Genomic DNA, 19,608 nt, shown 5'->3' with positions numbered 1-19,608 from the left:
TGGGGAAATAATATGTGAACCATTGCTCAACGAGTTGACAATTATATTAGGTATGCCCGTTTGCTCTAAAACGGAACCCGGTCGCAAAAATGACCATGAGAGGGGCACGAGTCTTCTTACAGGTTACGGAAAGGGGCGAGTGGTGACGAATGACGTTACGGGCGAGTTGTTCTCAACACATTGCTTTTTCTTCTCGTGCTGCATACACTCATTATTTTGTCCTTAACACTTTATAGTTTTAATGGCGAAAATTGAAGATGTGTTTCAGAGAGTGAACCTTCATAGAGTGAGGGCCAAACTGTATGAACCTCGGAGCTTGCGACGACGTTCATACAATGTTTTGCCCTCACTCTTTTGAATTCAAATTAAAAAATGATTTGCTCAATAATGTGCATTATTCCGGCACGGGGCTGACTTGGCATCTCCATGAGTTCCATGCGCCAGCAAGCCTGGTAGGCCTACCCCTGTCACAGGCCAGCCACATGTGACCACTCGTCACATATCACACAGTCCATTCATGATATTGCATATGTTTTTCGTCTGTTTAATTTTTAACGAGTCTACACACAGGCTAATTTGCATATCACGTGATCGGACATTTGTCGTGTTTGTAAACACACGGGTTTATATTCTGAAATCAGAGCAGGCTGGACAAATGAAAGCCTTTCATCGCGTTTTGAATATTGATTTTCATAATCATATAGTTATGGTACTACACCTGCAACAGTGAGGTGCATGACAATATATAGATCTGGCCTACCTTTAGAATACAGTACCACAAACTTTTCAAACACGTGATCATACCCTATGACGTAATTTGTAGTATTTTGTTGCCAGTCACACCGGCGAAACAATGCCCTGTGACGTCAGGGGTCATCGAGTGTGCATAAGCTCCTCCCAGTGATCTATCATCTCTACACGAAATGTCATTGAATACACCAAGCGCTGTGGAGAGTTTTGAATATTTGTTTACTGAATATAGCCTGCGGCGGTGCATTTTATAGCAAGCGCTAGTTTACGAAAGCACTTTTATTTTTTATATATTTTTTATTTCGTTTTTCTCGTAATTCAAGTGGCTAAAAGGGTTATAAATGGGGAACTAATATACATATATTATTTTTTCGGAGCATTAATTTTCATTATTATGCACAAGAATGTAGTTTATTAGGGATATTATATTGGTGCTGAACACATCCAAATGTCGGTAGTGTTAGGGTAGGTTACCCCGAACTCTATCCTTAGGCCTTCGATCCCCTTTACGATAAATCAACCCCTTTACGATCATTAGGGTTAGGAACCCGTTTAGTGGCTATATAAGATTACCCTAAGTCTATCCTTAACCCTTGGATTCCCTTTACGATCAATCACCCCTTTACGATCATTATGGTTAGGTACTCGTTTAGTGGCTATCATAGATTATATAGCGGCTCCTAATATTCTTCCCACAAAAACGTCGAGTAAAAAGGATGAAGTGGTTTTGTGTCGAATATTTTGGCTACCGGAAACTGTCCTGGAACATTCACACAAGCCACTTTCACCGGCTACAAATTTTCAGTACTGATTCAAAAGCGAACTCACCGTTGTGTCGTCACTAGTCATGCTTATTCCTCCATCGTTCCTTACTAATATCCACATCATCCTTACAGTGTTTCCTACCACACTTTTCTGTCACAAATATAACCATATCATTCATGCGCACTCGCGAGTTCGACGTCTGACGCCTGACGCCTGGAGCCGTTTTCAGTTCGCGGCATATCGGCTCATTCCTCACCACCCGGTATCTTGTAGATTACGGAATAGGACGAGTGTGCCAAATGGCATCGGGATCATTCGTAAGTGTCCGTATACTAAAGTCACGAGACACCATTCCTACCCGTAACCTTCGTAAGTGTCCGTCCGTCCGACCGACCCTTTTCGTTCAGTTCCGTAACGTCATAGGCATGACTAGGTAAATTTGTACTGAGCGTAACAGTGTGGACGTGGCTCAGTCGGTTATCTGTCAGGCTAACAATCCAAAGGTTACGGGTTCGAGTCCGACGGATTTTCACTTATAACTGAATGCTTGTCTTGAGCCTACGGTATAGATCGTCCTCACGAGATATGGTGATACTGTAATCTGTAGGTGCACCGCTTACTGTCTTTTTACATGTTTATCTAAATGTGTAGACTTTTACTGACCAATAATGAGTTCCTATGGGAATAGCTCTGAAAACAATCTCCAAAAGATTAACTACACTGCCAGTGTTTTATCAAAATTTAGAAACAAATGCTTCAGAAAGTTTGCTCTGCTGAAATCCCTTCTGATAAAAAACATAACATTATAACCAGGTAGGCCTGTGCTGTCCCTGTCTTGTCTTCTGTAAATGCTGTCAACATCAAGCAAGGCGTGCCTGACGGTGACCTGAAAGCAAAATTGGACGTATCGCTGGACGGCGGGCCGGATGTTGTGCTCCCTCAACCGGTTGCGTCCCGTTCGGCCACTAATTAGTCTTAACCCCAAAATTGTCAGAGCTGTTGATGTGTCAGTTTGCTATCTATTCTTTAGATGCACCCACCGAGTATGGGTCTTGTTAACGTGACGTCACACGTGGACGAGTTACGAGTGTTGCCATGCTGTACATAACGGCTACAAGAGAGATGATATTGTGTTTCGATGAACCTTAAAACGTTTTGCAACCTCGTTTTGCGCCATTCCTGTTTGCATCATAGCCACTGCGTGTAGGCATTTCTGGTTAAACAAGTGTTTTTTTAAATGAGCGCCTTGTAGCAAATCAATGTATTGTGTTCTGTCCACATTATACAATAACGTGTATTATAGCTAAAATGGATAGAATTATCATAAAAACGCCCGCATGTTATCAGAAATGAGCGGGCCACTGTAACTTGATAATGCCCTCATATTGCTTGACGACGGGCCATTATCACGCCCGTTGATAGCTGACGTCATTTGATAGGATCGGTGACGTCATCTGGTTTGTTCTAAGACGTTTCCATATTGGTAAAAGTGGGTCAGTGACCTTCGTGTTGATTGCAGTAAATGTTTCAAACCCGATATTGTTGTTACTTTTTATTTGATAAAAAATTCCATCCATTTAGCTATAAAAACAGTAACACTATTTTTCAGGGCATTATCATTTGGAGAAGCCCTCGTTCTTTTCAACTGGCCTCCTTCATCGGGCAGTTATAGAAGACTTTGGGCTTCTGTAAATGATAATGCCCTGAAAAATAGCGTTACCCTTATATGAGTATCCTACTCCCAACAAATGCGCAAACATCGAAATTGTGCAACAAGCATTGACATGCATCTGCAAATTGTGAATCCTGAGCTTGAAGTTGCAGTGACGTCTTCATGAATATGTATTGAAAGATGTATTATTTAATATCAGAATAAACTATATCTGAAGCACACTTCCTTTTTTTCACTAAATGGGGACCAGCTGCATAAATTGGGACCAACTCTACTTGGAAAATCCAAATGGTACTCACCTCCACGGAAATAATCAACAAACGAACAATTTACAGATTCACTTTACTGCACAATGAAAACAATGTACATACACAATATCAGTCGCAAAAACACCACAGCTCATATAACATGTACAAAAACAAAACTCGGATCACAAATAACCACCAACTAGAAAGTCAGCACGGACACCAGTGCCTGATAATGCTCATGAAACAGGAACTCAGTCATCCCCATAAACGGTGGGGCACCAACTGATGATGAAACACTAAACAATTAGTGATTTATTTTTGCAATTTGCAAATCTCATCAACATGATCAATACTTAAGTGCATACAAAACAAAACAGAAAAACAGGGATAAGAATAAAAAAATATGGCATTCCAAGCATAAGAAACGGGTCAAATGATTGTCTGATTACAATTAGGATGATGAATGGACAACCTCTTGCAGCATCACCTTGGTGGACAAAGTCACGACCCGTCTACCACCATTCAGTCAGGCCTGGGCTGTGTAGGGGAGGGGGTGAAATGGGGCTAATATCAAGTTCAAGGTTATTGCACATATATAGCGATGTGCATGCATACGTGTGTGCATGCATATGTGTGTGTGTGTGTGTGTGTGTGTGTGTGTGTGTGTGTGTGTGTGTGTGTGGCTGCTTGTACTGGTCCAGACTTATGCCAGTTTATAGTGCTTACCCACGGAGTTACCATGCCACAGTTCTAACATAGATACCCCACTCAGGATACTGACTCGAGCCGACCAATCCTTGTTGCATCCCATAAAGCCAAGCGCAAGACAGGGTAACAACAAGTACCATCTTTTAAATCTTTAAATATGACACTGCCAGGGATCAGACTACTGACTTTCTGCTCTCCAGGCAGAAGCTCTTTTCACTAGACCAGGGAGGGGATCCTGGGCTCTGTACATCACCTGGAAGTATCCCCTTGGTGGACACAGTCCTTCAGTCAACCCCACACATGGATACCAGGGCTCTGTAACACACATAGACCCTAGTTGGGATTCCAGGTCAGAATAGCAACCTGTGCTGGTCGTACCATGGGGAATCAGGGTTAGAGAAGGTCCCTAGAAAATATGCCAGTCCTGCCATGGGCATTTATGGTTAGAATAGGTCCCCAGCAGTAGGCAGTTGGTCCCCAGCAAACTATGCTGGTCGCTAGAGGTGTCCAAGCGGATCGGATAGGCTCACTGACTTGGTTGATTACGTGTCATCGTACCCTGACAACGTGGATTGTTCACAATATCAATCACTGGATTGTCTGGTCCAGAGTTGCCTTGGTGGACCAGGAAGTGTGGAAGACAGATGACACATCTACAACCTTTAAACAGTGTTAATGTTACATTACAGCTTACATTACAGCTTACACTGACTTTAGGGTGATAAGATACATATCTCAACCGGTGGTGACACGACATGCTACATGAAAACTTGACATCATGAAATGAAACCTAACCTAACCTTATTTATAGAATTGAATTAAAAAAATAACTTGAAACTTGTACTGAGGCAGAAAACAATATTCTACAATAAATTTTCATACTATGTTACATGTAACCTATAATCAAAACCACACAATTTCATTTATATCATAGAGTCATACATGTGATCATACACTTTGATACAACATATGACAACAGTCAAGTCATGATTTGGCACACGGTACATGATACATGGTACATGATGCATGTTATTCAGTGAAACAGTCAGGGTAGTCAATCACCATGGTGACTGAAATAAAATTATTCGGTATCCATGCAACATTAACAAGACTTCCTGACAAACCACATTCTGCATGGCAGTTCAAGATTTCTTTGTTTGTTGTTTAATGCCGTACAAAATATTCCAGTTATATGACTGGTCTGCAAATAATCGAGTCTGGACCAAACAAGCCAGTGATTGACATCATGAGCATTGATCTATACAGATAATTTGGATACGAGGATATGCATCAACCAAATCAGTGAGCCTTAACTCCTGACCCTGTTAGTCGCCTCTTACGACAAGCACAGTTGCCTTTTACGGCAAGCATGTGTTGGTGAAAACCTATTCTACCCCGGATCTTCACGGGTAAGAAGTTCAAGATGAAGGGTATAATGGGCTTTGTATATCATATGATGGACAAACTCCATGACTTCACATCAATTGGACCTTACGTCTTTTTGTTTTCTTTCTTTGTTGTTTAATGCTGCACTCAGCAAGATTCTAGCTATATGATGGCAGTCTGTAAATAACAAGTCTGGACCAGGCGAATCCAGTGATTGACATTGTGACGTTGATACTAATACTAACCTGAACATTGATGTGAGTAGACCTTATCAGCCCTGTGACTCTTGTTTGTCTGTTTGTTTGTTTTCTAACACCACAGTCAGCACTGTTCAAGCTATGTACTACAGGAACTAGTTTCGATGTCCATGCTGTCGGGTAGATGGCATGCAATACACCTCGCCTGATCACCAGAGCTGAGCTGGTCACGACAAATCCCTGGAGGCAGACAGTTTTTCACTTTTACTCTCAATATGCTCGATCACCTCTCAAGCTAGTATAAATGCTCATTATATTTATAAAAGAAAGCGTGTTTAACACTCCTGCCCTCCTCTCTGAATCATATGTAATCTGTTTAGTGATAGGAATATCCCAGCCCCAAAACTAAATCTATATACAATAGTTCACATCAAGCCAAATACTGTAAAAATAATGAAACAATTACCTAAACTTTGTCAAAAGAGACAGAAATCTCTTGTGGATGTTTCTTGACTCATAATAATCAATGGTAGTAAACACATCAAGCAATTAAGAACATCGTCAACATGGTCAAAATGCAAAGAAATCTCCTGTGGACATTTCTTTACCACAATTAACCAACAAAAGCCTTCGAAATTCACTCTAGTCTCCTAAATAATACCTTGTGGTGAGGACAAGTCAAACTTCAATGATGGGCAGTCCTCAAAGATGAGTACCATTTGAGGGCTAAAATTCTGGACCAGTTCGCAACCCATCAATTTGTCTACAAATTGGAAATGAATAAAACTGAAAATGTAAACAGAACAAACATTTTTCTCTTGTTTAACCTGGACGAGCTACAAACTGAGGACTAATGAAATAAGGTTTGCACCAGTACTCTGGACTATTCCTACCAACCCCAGAGCTCCACATAACTTTTTGAGCAATTGAGTTTTTACCAATATTCTTTTAGCCATCTATTCATGAATCTATTGAGGTTTTCCCAAAATTAGTGTGCAGTTTAAGATTAAAAAATATATGAAATAATGTTTTAGATGTATATAACTGTTCTAAATATATAGGCTTGACCCAGAAAAATATATTAGCTCGTAATTGTGTTTCAGAAATTAGCTCCTTTATACTAATGCTGAAAAAGATTCATTGGGAATTATGTGAGCTGTTTATATACATTTGAGTTTTTCATTTAATGCATGCATTTCTATAAGCAGGTTAATAGAAAGTAATTGTGTTTTTAAGGTTTTTGGTATTTTACATAAATATGCTGCTTATCTGTAACTCGGCAACCCCTTCCCCTAAATATTTGTTGGGCAAACAATAAATCATAATTACAAGTTAGAATTGGTTTCCATTGCTCAATGCTGGTTGTAAGAGCCAACTAAAATAGTAATTCTGTGATCAGGGCCTCAAAGCAAACTTAGCTCTTTGACTGTCATTAGTCTATGTTAAAGTATGGGAGTAATGATCATCTTAGCGCTTAGTTTGCTTTGTGGAATGACGCCCAGGTCAGTGATGAGGCTGCATGTCATCATATCCAAACAGATGGAATATCCTCTACTGCTGCAAAATGCAACCAACAAAACACAGTACTAAATCCTTAACAAAACCATACCCGTGCTCATGGGTTTCACCAAAGTGGTAAACGTCGAGACCTGTATCACTTCAGGCTTTCCTCCCAGTCAGTGGTGTTAAATGAAACACACTCACATAACGAAAACAATCATGATAATCCTCGAGCACATAGACTTGAATAACATCCACATCACTTTTGTTGCCCTTGTTACAATATGTATCTGTAATAAACATGATATCAAAATCAGTAATCACAACATGACACAAAGAGAAGATCATATGAAATCCACCACCTCCAAGTCTCTGATTACAGCCACAACATGGGTTGTTCTCATCCATTGACCAAATAGCATGATCAGCATTATTGAATGAAGTTGTGAAACACGCCGTGTGAACACTGCTTACACTGTGTACCTGTTCCATTCCTCACATGGCTAAATACTGGATATTCCTCCCTGTCTGGTGATCATGTGACAAAGAACACACAATTGTTACAGTTTCTGTCGCGCAAAATCCAGAGATCTAGATGTACCCGAAGTTCTGTATATCCAAGTGACATCTTGACAAGTCAAGCGGATAGTGATGGACCTAGCCGGGAAGCATGTCACATGATTAGCAAGTTAGAATTCCTGGAGACTTTATGGACTTGAATATGGACATTTAGCCTCTTTAGATTCCTTGTCGTACAACGTAATCAATATATGCATATTCCCTCCAGATTTATACAACATCTGATGCAACAGTGGATGCCTCGTCTTCAGTTTAAAGTTCAGTGAATGTCTTGCTTTGATCCTTATCACTACTAGGGTGACACTGGCATCACATCCTGACCCTGCTAAGGGATGCAACTCTGGTAAGCAAATTGCATTACCTTCGACCTTTGGGTCCATGTTAAAGTGGGGCGGTCGGGTAGCCTAGTGGTTTAAGTGTTAGCTTTTCACGCTGAAGACCCGAGTTCGATTCCCCACATGGGTACAATATGTGAAGCCCTTTTCTGGTGTCCCCCGCTGTGATATTGCTGGAATATTACTAAAAGTGGCGTAAAACCATACTCACTCACTCCCCATGTTAAAGTACTGTTTTTGCTGTGAATAGTGAGTGAGTATGAGATATTCCAGCAATATCACGGTGGGGGACACCAGAAATGGACTTCACACATTGTACCCATGTCTGGAATCGAACCCGGGTCATCGGCGTGATGAGCGAACGCACTAACCACTAGGCTACCCGACCGCCCCCCGCTGTATATAGCAATCTGAGCACAACTGACAAAGGGGGCCCTTATCGAAACCACAAACAAGTTAATTTATTATCAGAAATCAAGCAGACCAGAATATGAGCTACTGTATGAAGTGACGAAGTCTATTCACTGGAAGGTAGGTCCCTTGGAACAGACCAAGGGTAGACACCACAAGAAGTGTTTGACATTTTTTCGGGCAGATGCAGGAGAATTTTAATCTGGAACACCCTTAATTTCAACCTTTAACATCAAGATTATGACAAGGATTCCTCAATCTCATGAAAGGCAGATTATTCTCTCATACAATATCACAGCATGGAGATCTGACATCCACTTCTCAGAAGTTCAGCCATTAGAATCTCCATCAGCCATTACATTGACCCCCTTGACTTTCATGCTAAACTTTCAAACACTGGTCCACAATATATATTTGACTAGTTGTTCATGACATGTCATTTTTTAATAAACTACCAGCCCTTATAACTTTTCACTAGATTTGACACGTGGACTAGTTGCTGTCAGAGCCTGCTGACTAGCCTGACTGGTCTGGAAGTTCAGCTTTGAATGATCATAGAATGTTCGCAGTTGGCAAGTTTGGTTTCACTTTTATCAAGCCTCACATTTAATAATATTGCTGTTATAAAGTGAATTGCACGCACGTGGGTGAGTGGCTGCTTGTACTTGGTAGTCAGGACTAATAAAGGATTAATAATGCAAGCCCACTGCGATGGGCTGGGCAACAAGAACCATCTTTTAATGTCTTTTGGCATGCTGTAGCTGTGGAGCGAACCACCGACCTTCAGCTTTCTGGGCAGATGCTCTATCCACTAGACCATGGAGCTTAACTGTGGAGGACATCCTCAGTAACGCAGGTCATGTCTCACTTGGAAACCCACAAGTATGAAATTACAAGGCTGCACAGAATATTAGCGACTTGGACTTGGACCCGTATGACCCCAGCTATGTTGGGCACTCCATGGAACAGGCAGGTCAGTTTCTCTCTTCCTCAAAGTCTGGTTCTTTCTTGATATGAATTACAGGAATAGGTGGTTCCCCTTCCGAAGGTGCTGCTATTGTTTCACGGAACCTCTTTTGAAAGTCCATGTCATCAGGTTTATTTGGGCAGGGATTCTCCTCAAAACCATCAGGATTTACCTCAATTTTAGCTGGCAGGTCCTCTTGAAATTTGGATACAGAGCTGGAAGACACATCAACACTGAGCATCTGGGGATTGTCCTCTTGTTGGTGGTCCTCAAGCCCTTCCTCAGGCCCTTCCTCATTAGATTCGTCCTCTTCTTTGGCAATCTTATCCTCATCAAATGCTTCACTACCCTTGGAATCTTCTTTCAACGCTTGTTGGTTTTTAGCTTTCAACAATTCCATCTGTGGAAAGATAGGAATTGATTTGTATCTTGGGGGATTAACGAATAAGGGCCTGGGTACCTCACCTCCTATCTTATCCCGGTGTACTTTCATATGAGCATGGAGATTGCCAGCTGTTGTACAGGCCTTGCCACACAGGTGGCACTTGTGAGGACGTTCCCCTGTGTGAATACGAATGTGTGTCTTCATAGTGCACAAGTCAGCAAAACCTCTAGCACAGTATTCACAAATATAAGGTTTCTCTCCGGTATGAATACGCATGTGTCGTTTGAAATTAGCAGAACTAATAAAACCGCGGCCACACTGATCACACTGGTATTGCCGTTCGTCCCCATGAGTCTTCATATGGTTCTTGAGATTGTGGAAGTGTTTGAATGTTTTTCCACACTCTGTGCATACAAATGGTCTTTCCTCGCCAGCACATTCTAGCCAGGATTGATCTTGGCTCGGGATGATTCGAGGTCGCCCAGGGCGTGGGAGGTCATCAGTTGACCCTGTTGACTTCAACCTGCGGACCAAACGGTGGATTGTACTCCGAGACGTTTTCATTACTTTGGAAATCTCATACTGGGAGAGGCCTTTGTCCAGCATTTTCTTCACCTCCTCCCTCTGTTCTTTGGAGAGTCGAGGCATTGCAAGTCAGTCTCTTTCAACGGGTCTGTGAAGAAAAATAACTTAAGTTTTAGATCACTAAGCATGCTAAGTGAAATTCCAATGTTCATTGTGTCAGTTTGGTCCAGTATTGACTCCCTTAATTATTTTTCTTAATTTTCACACTGATTTACTTAAGTAGTTTCAAGTGTTTAGGTTGGTTTTTTGTCAAAGTCCACATTAATTTTTAGAAACAATTTTTTATAAGCTGCAATCATGAAAACAGTTGTTTTTTGTATGTGGATGTGAAATAGTAAATACCAAAAGCACAATAAATGTATCAGTACGAAAACTTGGCATGTTATCATTTGTTGAAGATCAGTGTCAGTATATTCTTATTTACCGTAGAACTTTTTGTTTTTGTGATTATGTTAGTGTACTTCATATTTTTCTCACGCTTGAACTACCTTTCATTCAGGAGGAATAGGGATGATGTAAATCTCAAGCCACCATTTTTTATGTCATCTGCGACAGTAGCAGTGATATGTTCACACTATGTTCATCATACATAGACACTAAGGTAATATATCCTTATGGGTAAATATGAAATGAATAAGTTCAAAGTAATGTGATGATGTTAGTCATTCTAGCAGCAAGTCTTACATGCGTTAAAACTGATAACTTGAGGATGCATGTGAGCTCTGTGCATATTGCCTAAAGCACACATTTGTCATCTGTTTCAGGTGGATCCAGGATTTTGAAAGGGGGCACATGTGCACATACTACATAATGTGGTTTCCAGCATGATGTCATTCGACTTTACGTCACATATTACGTCAACAATGCGCTCCGAATGACAGAAAAAATAACCTGGTACCTGAGAATATATATTTGCCCTAGTGTACGTGCGATTTCTTAAAGCTAACTATGTCTTACCCTAAGGGTAATAAATAGCTGTATTGTATGGTGTCATTGTCAAAAGCTAACCCCGCATGTGACACACACACACACAACCCCCCCCCACCCCCCCACCACCACACACGCGCACACAGATGTTGCTTTTAATAAATGGCTACCTAAGTAAGAATCAATCCAATTAAGACACCTTGTGTTAGTAACAACTAGTCGGTGGTGTATGCATCTGTAAGTCATGGAGGCGTCTACGGCCACGGCAATACCACTGACACTGCATTAATTAGGGATAGACTTCGCGATAGATAGTCACCGTGCACATTGCTTACGTGCTAGCGTACTATTTGCGGTATGTCGTGACCAAAATGGACAAACATGAATATTAAAGTCACCTTCTACAGTATGTCTGCTTGAAATATGGCTGCACACAGTTCAACGGTTTGAATGAAACTCCTACAAAACATTTACTTTCATCAAAAGTCAGCAAACAATGTTAGTATTATGCTTACCATTGCACAAGGTACCTTACATCAGGTGACAAGCCAGGGTTGGCTGGCTGGCAGGTTGACAGGTTCGTTTGACACTGCATAAAAGGGGAAGTAACTCTAATTTTCGACTGTGGGTAGTCCTAAAACGTGGCTGTGAAGAAGAAAACGGAATGTGATTTCTAAACATTTCCCTGCAAAAAACATTGGCATGCTGTTTATCGTGCATTGTTGCTGTAACGTAAGAGAGCTATGTCATGGTTTGTTTAACTTTTTAAAATAACAGTGGTCTTTCCAACGCATCTGCTTTGTGTATATAGATCGGTATATAACTGGTGTTACATATGTGTATAATATGCATATGCATAACCCATTAATCTGAAGGATGATATAAAGTAATGGTAACGATCATATGTTGATATTTAGCCTGATCCGCAAATATTTGCCATCTGTTTCTCTCTCTCTCTCTTTCTCCTCTCTCTCTCTATATATATGTAGAGAGAGAGAGAAAAGAGAGAGAGAGAGAGAGAGAGAGAGAGAGAGAGAGAGAGAGAGAGAGAGAGAGAGAGAGAGAGAGAGAGAGAGAGAGAGAGAGAGAGAGAGAGAGTAGATGCCAGTTTATATAAAGCAAGACCTACCTCTCTGGCGTCTCTGTCAAGAGCCAAGGGAGGGACGTGCACTTGGGGTTTGCCCCACAGATGATGCTTTTAATAAATGCATACCTAAACAAGAACCATCCCAAGACACCAAAGTAATATACGATGTGTTTGTTCATGTTCAAGTTACGTGGGTGAGATTGAAAATTGACTCTTTGTTTCTCTTCAGTAGAAAGAGGTTCTCACAAAATACTGAACATTTGAAACACACACACAGCGCATTTTCGTGAATATAATAATCAAGGGCATTTAGCGAATATTTTCATTATATTCCTAAGGATTTCTTACTATGTTGTATTACAATTACATACGGCCCGTTTCTACATATCCAATCTATAGACTATACCTGCCAACGCCCACATATTTGTCAAGTGAGTAATATGGTTCAAACATGTATTAGTATTTAGGAACTGAAGTGTCAAAAATAGACAGCTTCAACGGTCTAGTGGACAGAGCGTTTTCCGGACAGCAGAAAGCCAGTGGTTCGATCCGTGTTAAAAGATGGTACTCGTCGTTACCCTGTTTGGCGCTTAACTGGTCAGCTCGAAGTAAGTATAATGTGTCTGAGTCGGGTTTCGATTCTAAACTGCTGCATGGAATCTTAGTGGTTAGCACTATAAGGACTAGTACACAATTGATATGTCTGTCTGATGAATTCCGCATTCTCTCCCTATAACGCTATGTTGCCAGCCCACGGACGGCTGGCGTCAGACTCTCCCCAGAAGTTGAAATGATTAAACAAGACGTCGTCTTGATAGCTAGCAGTGGCGAATCCAGGAGGGAGGTTAACAGACATATGCACGCACGCACGCACGCACACACGCACACACACAGACGGGCATTTACGTCGCTATAAAAGTGCAATAACCTTGAGCGCAACGTTAAACCTCATTTCACCCAACAACAGCTGAATAATTAAGCTACACTGAATGTCTGTCTGTTTGTTTTTAACGCCACACTCAGTAATATTCAAGCAATATGACATGAACATCGATCCACGCAATTGGGATACGATGACTTACATCAACCAAGTCAGCGAGCCCGACCACCCGATCCCGTTAGTCGCCTCTTACTACAAGCAGAGGCGGATACAGCTTTTTTGAAAAGGGGGGGTGGGGGGGTTGCACAATTAAGATCTATTTATTGTCTTTTGTGGTAATTTATGCAGAAATAAAGATTTTTTTCGAAAAGGGGGGGGGGGGGGGGGGGGGGACATCTACAGATCTCAACCCAATCAAACACCTCTGGGATGTATTCGATCGACGTGTACGTCAAAACGCCGATGACACTCTCACAACTGGCCAACGTGTTACAAGCAGAATGGCGCATAATTCCGCAGGATAGAATTCGAGCACGTATCCAGTCAGTGCCGAAGAGATGCAGAGCCGTGATTGCTGCCCGGGGCGCTCACACGAGATACTGAGTACAGCGCAACCTTTTGGCCTTATGTGACATGACAATGAACAGTTTTCAATGCCTTTGTACATCGACAACATGTGACTATCGAGCTCCAGAATTTTCATATTTGTATCTATGATATTAAATTAAATATATCGACTTTATTAAGTACAATACATTTACTAAAAATCCACTTGTGCGTTTCTTTTTTTGTTGAAGAGTTTATATGTTTTCAATTTGTCAAACTCACAACTTTTTGTATAACATTCCTGGTTAGAAATAATCCCCAGAAATCACTTCTGGTCGTAATAGGCGACACAGTGGTTCGGATGGTACAATTGTGTTTTGTGACCCATGTGCAAGCACATAAAAAGTACATCAACAAACTATGTCAGTCACGTGTCATAACAACAAACTGTGCCAAACACGTGTCATAACAACAAACTGTGCCAAACACGTGTCATAACAACAAACTATGTCAAACACGTGTCATACTAACAAACTGTGCCAAACACGTGTCATAACAACAAACTATGTCAAACACGTGTCATACTAACAAACTGTGCCAAACACGTGTCATAACAACAAACTATGTCAAACACGTGTCATACCAACAAACTGTGCCAAACACGTGTCATAACAACAAACTGTGCCAAACACGTGTCATAACAACAAACTATGTCAAACACGTGTCATACTAACAAACTGTGCCAAACACGTGTCATAACAACAAACTATGTCAAACACGTGTCATACTAACAAACTGTGCCAAACACGTGTCATAACAACAAACTATGTCAAACACGTGTCATACCAACAAACTGTGCCAAACACGTGTCATAACAACAAACTGTGCCAAACACGTGTCATAACAACAAACTGTGCCAAACACGTGTCATAACAACAAACTATGTCAAACACGTGTTATAACAACAAACTGTGTCAAACACGTGTTATAACAACAAACTGTGTCAAACACGTGTTATAACAACAAACTGTGCCAAACCGAACATTGGCTGATATTTGAACATTGCGGGTAGTTCTTTTGATCCTATCAGGATGAAACCCTAGATGGAGTAAAATATCATACGTTTTTTTTAATTATGTTACTTAGGCTAGTTGACCCGACGACCCTTAATATTAGGAACATGGAAAACAAAATGATTCAATTTCAAGCTTGTTCTTATTACAGCCTGATAATAAAATTTAGGTCACGAATTGTAGATACACGTGTTACATGTTCAATGATACGTATATATTAGCTCAAAGAATTAAATGTAGCCACGAGTGAGTGAGTCACTATGAGTTAACGCCGCATCTAGCATTATTTCAGCAACGTCACGACGGGGTGCACCAGAAATGGGATTGGGACATTGTACCCATGTGCATCATCTCAAAGCAAGGGAGTTTACCGACTACAAAATTCCAGTTTCCACTACAGCCCCTTGCCTCGGGAAGATGACCCACGTGGGGAATCGAACCCAGGCCTTCGGTGTTGGCGAACGCGTGACAACCAGGCTATATGTAGTCACGAGGAATGGGATTTTGTATCGAGACTGGATGTTTTCAACTGCAGCTGTAAAACAAGATGTGTTTCAGTTAAAACTATGAGCCTAAATATTCTTTAAAAAAAAACATTCTGAAGAATGTTTTTTTTCAAGCATTTTCTGGTACAATTACTTTTCGATAAAATCCCAGATCAATTGGTAGGTCCCTAATTAGAAGTAAAAACACGGGAAGGAAAGTACAGGAATTTATTATCACAGACAAACTGGGATTTACAAAAGATTAAAAAAAGAAATAAATTGACAAAACAAAAACATTATCCAACAAATATAAATGAAATTACTGTGAAATATGTATTTTTCCACAGTACGTGTCGTATTTTCATAAAATACAAAATGCGCCAATGTCTATTCTGCAATGTATGTACAAAAGGTGTTATATTTACAACTTTCTCTACCTTTAGATACACATGGAATTACGTTCCGAGCACACAACATATATACACAATTATACAATAGTTGATAACTATACACAATCAGGGCAGAAGCAATTATATGAATTTATATGTGAAGAAGGGCAAGGAGAGCGGTGACAAAAACACCAGATATAGACGCAGACATGCGCAGACTGTTGTTACAGTAGTCGGTGTTGCACGTGCAGCCGTAGACGTCAAGGCCGTTGTGTTGAGTGTCGCGGCACTCCACGGACGACTGTTGCGGCATACAGCCTCGTGTGATCTCTACCATTTCGCCAACGTGAGCTGAAAGTTGAGAATAGTTCGTTGAGTGTCAGTGAGTGGGGTTTGAACAGAGTTCCTGTTATATCACGGCGTGTCAGCTTAATGTGAGAGGAATGCCTGAAGTGATGCAGGTCTCAGACGTTTACCACTTCAGCGAAACCTATGTGCACGGGTGCTGACAAACATGAAACAAAAATCGGAGCGAACCGGGATTCGAACCTGTAATTGTAAGTTTCTGGCGTGACCAAGGGACGCAACTCTGCACAGCGAATTGCGGCGCATTAGACGATTGTGCCACCCATGCTACCTGAACGATATAGCTTTTCCTAAAAAGTAATTATTGTGATCTCACGAGTGAGTGAGTAAGTTTCGAGCAAATTTCGGAATCGAACCCACGATCAGCGGATCCTGGCACAGCTGAGATACGCTGCAGAGCGATTTCGGTAATTAGTTTGTTTATTGTTTAACGCTGCACTCAACAAAATTTCATTTAAATCACGATGGACTATAAATAATCGAGTCTGGACAAGAAAATACAGTGAATAACATCGTAGCATCGATCTACACAATTGGGATACGATGACACATATCAGCGAGTCTGACAACCTGACCCCTCTAGTCGCCTCTTACGGCAAGCATGCGTAGCTGAACATCAAATCTTACCTGATCTTCAAGGGCGTATTTTATATGTAGCCAGATCAACCAACCGACTACGATTAGTCAACGTCTGGTTCCCCTTTTCTGACAGTATTGTCCCTCCCTCAAAATACATACAGCCTTTTTTTGGATTAGCTCCATTTAATTGACGACATGTCCATATTTGAACGTATATTTTACGTATATTTGTTTTGTTTGATGTACGTCTTCGAGCGTGTTTTAAGATTCCGATGCAGCGCTTAACTGCTCATGTAAAATGTGTTGAATAGAAAGTTGCAACGATAATATTCATATAACCAGTCAAACAAATAATTATAATTTCAGTAGAACACGGACATAGCGAACAAACTGTTAAAGAATCCCCGATTTATCTCCCATATAATATCATATAAAATTTACGTATATAACGAACTCTCTACACGGATACAGCGAACTGATATCTGAAGACCAACAAGCCCATCTACCACTAGTTAGTGACGTGTATAGGAACTAAGAAATCTTACTCAGTGTCAAGTGTCACAAACAATTGGCTGTGTGCAGTCAGCAGCGAATCAACACAATCAGCGATGACGGATCATCCTTGTTCAACTTAAATGAATGTTATGAAATGTTATCAATTGAATGCTATGAAGTGATCCCTGCTAATACAAGTCAATGCTGCAATTACGTGTGTTGTGTTTTGTTTCATCCAAGATGGCGGACGTTTCCGGGCGAAAACGTATATAACGAACAATGGATATAACGAACTGATTTTTCTGGTCCCTTGTAGTTCGTTAAATCCATGTTCTACTGTAAAATGTACTTACTTGGACGCACACCACGGTACTTGACGCAGCTTCCGGTACATTGCTGTGCGGCCGCTCGCGTCACACGGAAGTCATCAGCGCACCGGAAGTCATGCATACTTGAACAAGCATAACACTGAATGGCTTCTCCTGAAAGGTACCAATTCATAATTACAAAACATTGAAATCGGCTTTCAGTGATTGAGTCAGTGAGTTGGGTTTAACGCCGCTTTAAACAGTATTCCAGTTATATCACGGCATGTCATCTTGATGTTGGAGGAAAGCCTGAAGTAATGCAGGTCTGAGACTTTTACCGATGTTGAAACTCGCGAGCACGGATAAGGTGCTGACAAACCCAGAAAGATAATCGGGGCGAACCGGGATTCGAACCAACAATCATAGGTTACTGGCGTGCCCAAGGGACGCAACTCTGCACAGCGAATTGATAAGTATCGAACAAACCTTCTTAGTTCTCAAAGAACAGAAATATGAAAGATAAACTTCTTGTAATGCTTCTTCCTAAATTGTTGGTGGCGGTGGGGTAGCCCAGTGGTTTAAGCGATAACTTGCACCGCTCATGACCTGGTTCGATTCCCAACAGGAGCCCAATGCATGAAGACAATTACAGCGCCCCCAACCCCACCCCCATAGTATTACTTGAAGTGGTGAACATCCCTACGTACTCATCACTGTTGTATAATTATAAATGTATCTGATTAGACGAAATAAATGGAGTCTTAATTTCATTGAGCATGGTTTCTATGTTAAAATTATTCATAATTTATAAAATAAATGAAATCCCCTGGTACATTCTACATGTTTTAAATAACGAACGTTTGAGGAATGTCAAACAGTATACAGACATCAATATACACTGACGGGCAAAAGAGAATATACTTGAAAATTGGACTTGAACAAAAAATTGCAAACGTTATCGATACGTTACTAGGTTGAAAACAGGATCCGAAACACTGCAACCTTAGATCTAAAACACATATATAATACCCGTATCAAATACATCCACATAACTATTTCTTTTTTGTTTTATTTTAGCCACCATCAACCATGGATGTGTACTTCCTTTCGCACGGCCCCGTAGTCTGAAGAGCATTGTAAAGTAATCATATGGAGAGTTTGCTAAGGAATAAACAGGTCAAAAAGACTTTTTATCCCACTAATCGTAAATAAAAGAAAAACGTTATAAAATACAAATGGCTTACTATTTTTCATTTCTTCACCAAATTTGTTATTTAGCAGTTCAGTTGAGACAAACAAAACGTCTCCTAAAATATGTTCTCCTTTACTTGCAAATTGGATTTGACCAAAAAATTACAAACCTTATCAAGACGTTACTAGGCTAAAAACAGTTAACGAAACACTGTAAACTGAAGTTAAAAACTCATCTATGACACCCATATCAAATACATCACTATCGAATACATTTCGTGTTTAGGTAAGGATAAGATGTATGGATGAACAACTTCTTTATTACTATTAGGAGCGACGTTTCGGTGTAGGTTCCAACGCCGTTTTCAAGCAAGTGATGAACACTGACTGACTGACTGATATAGAAGATTTAACGTGCGCTTTTCGACTGTAGCGTATTTCGCACACGGGCCTGGCCAGACCATTTAGTGTATTCCGAAAAGGGTGAAAGTGGTGTGTGCAACCCAAGAGGGGGCTTTTAGGGGTTGCTTAATTATATTGAATTTTTGGAATTTTTAAATTTGGTGAACACTTTTTGTTTGTTTCATTTTTATCCACCATGAGTGTATACTTTCTTTTGCCCAGTAGTGTATTACACACCCGAGGCTCTTTAAGTGATAATCAACACTATATTCACACTTACCTTGGTGTAAGTAAAGGAGACCCAGTACAGCCAAAATAAACACTTGTGGTACAGCCATGATTAGTATCTCTGTCAGTGTGTCAGTTCCCCGTGGTGTGGTTGTGTCCACATT

At 40.7% G+C, this 19,608-nt stretch overlaps 2 protein-coding genes across 2 annotated transcripts; both read right to left on the bottom strand.

Annotated features, from left to right (window-relative positions):
* Window positions 1-8,591: 8,591 nt before the first annotated feature.
* LOC139450210 (uncharacterized) lies at window positions 8,592-11,995 on the bottom strand. The gene is made up of 2 exons (XM_071231883.1): window positions 11,931-11,995; window positions 8,592-10,576 (listed from the first exon to the last, which is right to left on the bottom strand). Exon 2 carries the CDS (start codon window positions 10,549-10,551, stop codon window positions 9,526-9,528), a length of 1,026 nt encoding a protein of 341 aa, XP_071087984.1. The 5' UTR covers window positions 10,552-10,576; window positions 11,931-11,995; the 3' UTR covers window positions 8,592-9,525.
* Window positions 11,996-16,026: 4,031 nt separating this feature from the next.
* On the bottom strand, window positions 16,027-19,554 carry LOC139450158 (uncharacterized). The gene is made up of 3 exons (XM_071231827.1): window positions 19,497-19,554; window positions 17,669-17,797; window positions 16,027-16,226 (listed from the first exon to the last, which is right to left on the bottom strand). Exons 1-3 carry the CDS (start codon window positions 19,552-19,554, stop codon window positions 16,027-16,029), a joined length of 387 nt encoding a protein of 128 aa, XP_071087928.1.
* Between the last annotated feature and the right edge of the window lie 54 nt (window positions 19,555-19,608).

This window comes from Haliotis cracherodii, unplaced genomic scaffold (assembly GCF_022045235.1).
Source record: "Haliotis cracherodii isolate W230 unplaced genomic scaffold, xgHalCrac1.p SCAF_8, whole genome shotgun sequence".
Taxonomy (NCBI): Eukaryota; Metazoa; Mollusca; class Gastropoda; order Lepetellida; family Haliotidae; genus Haliotis; species Haliotis cracherodii.
Note: the sequence above shows the minus strand (reverse complement) of the source record. Positions and strands in the feature narration are given on the sequence as shown.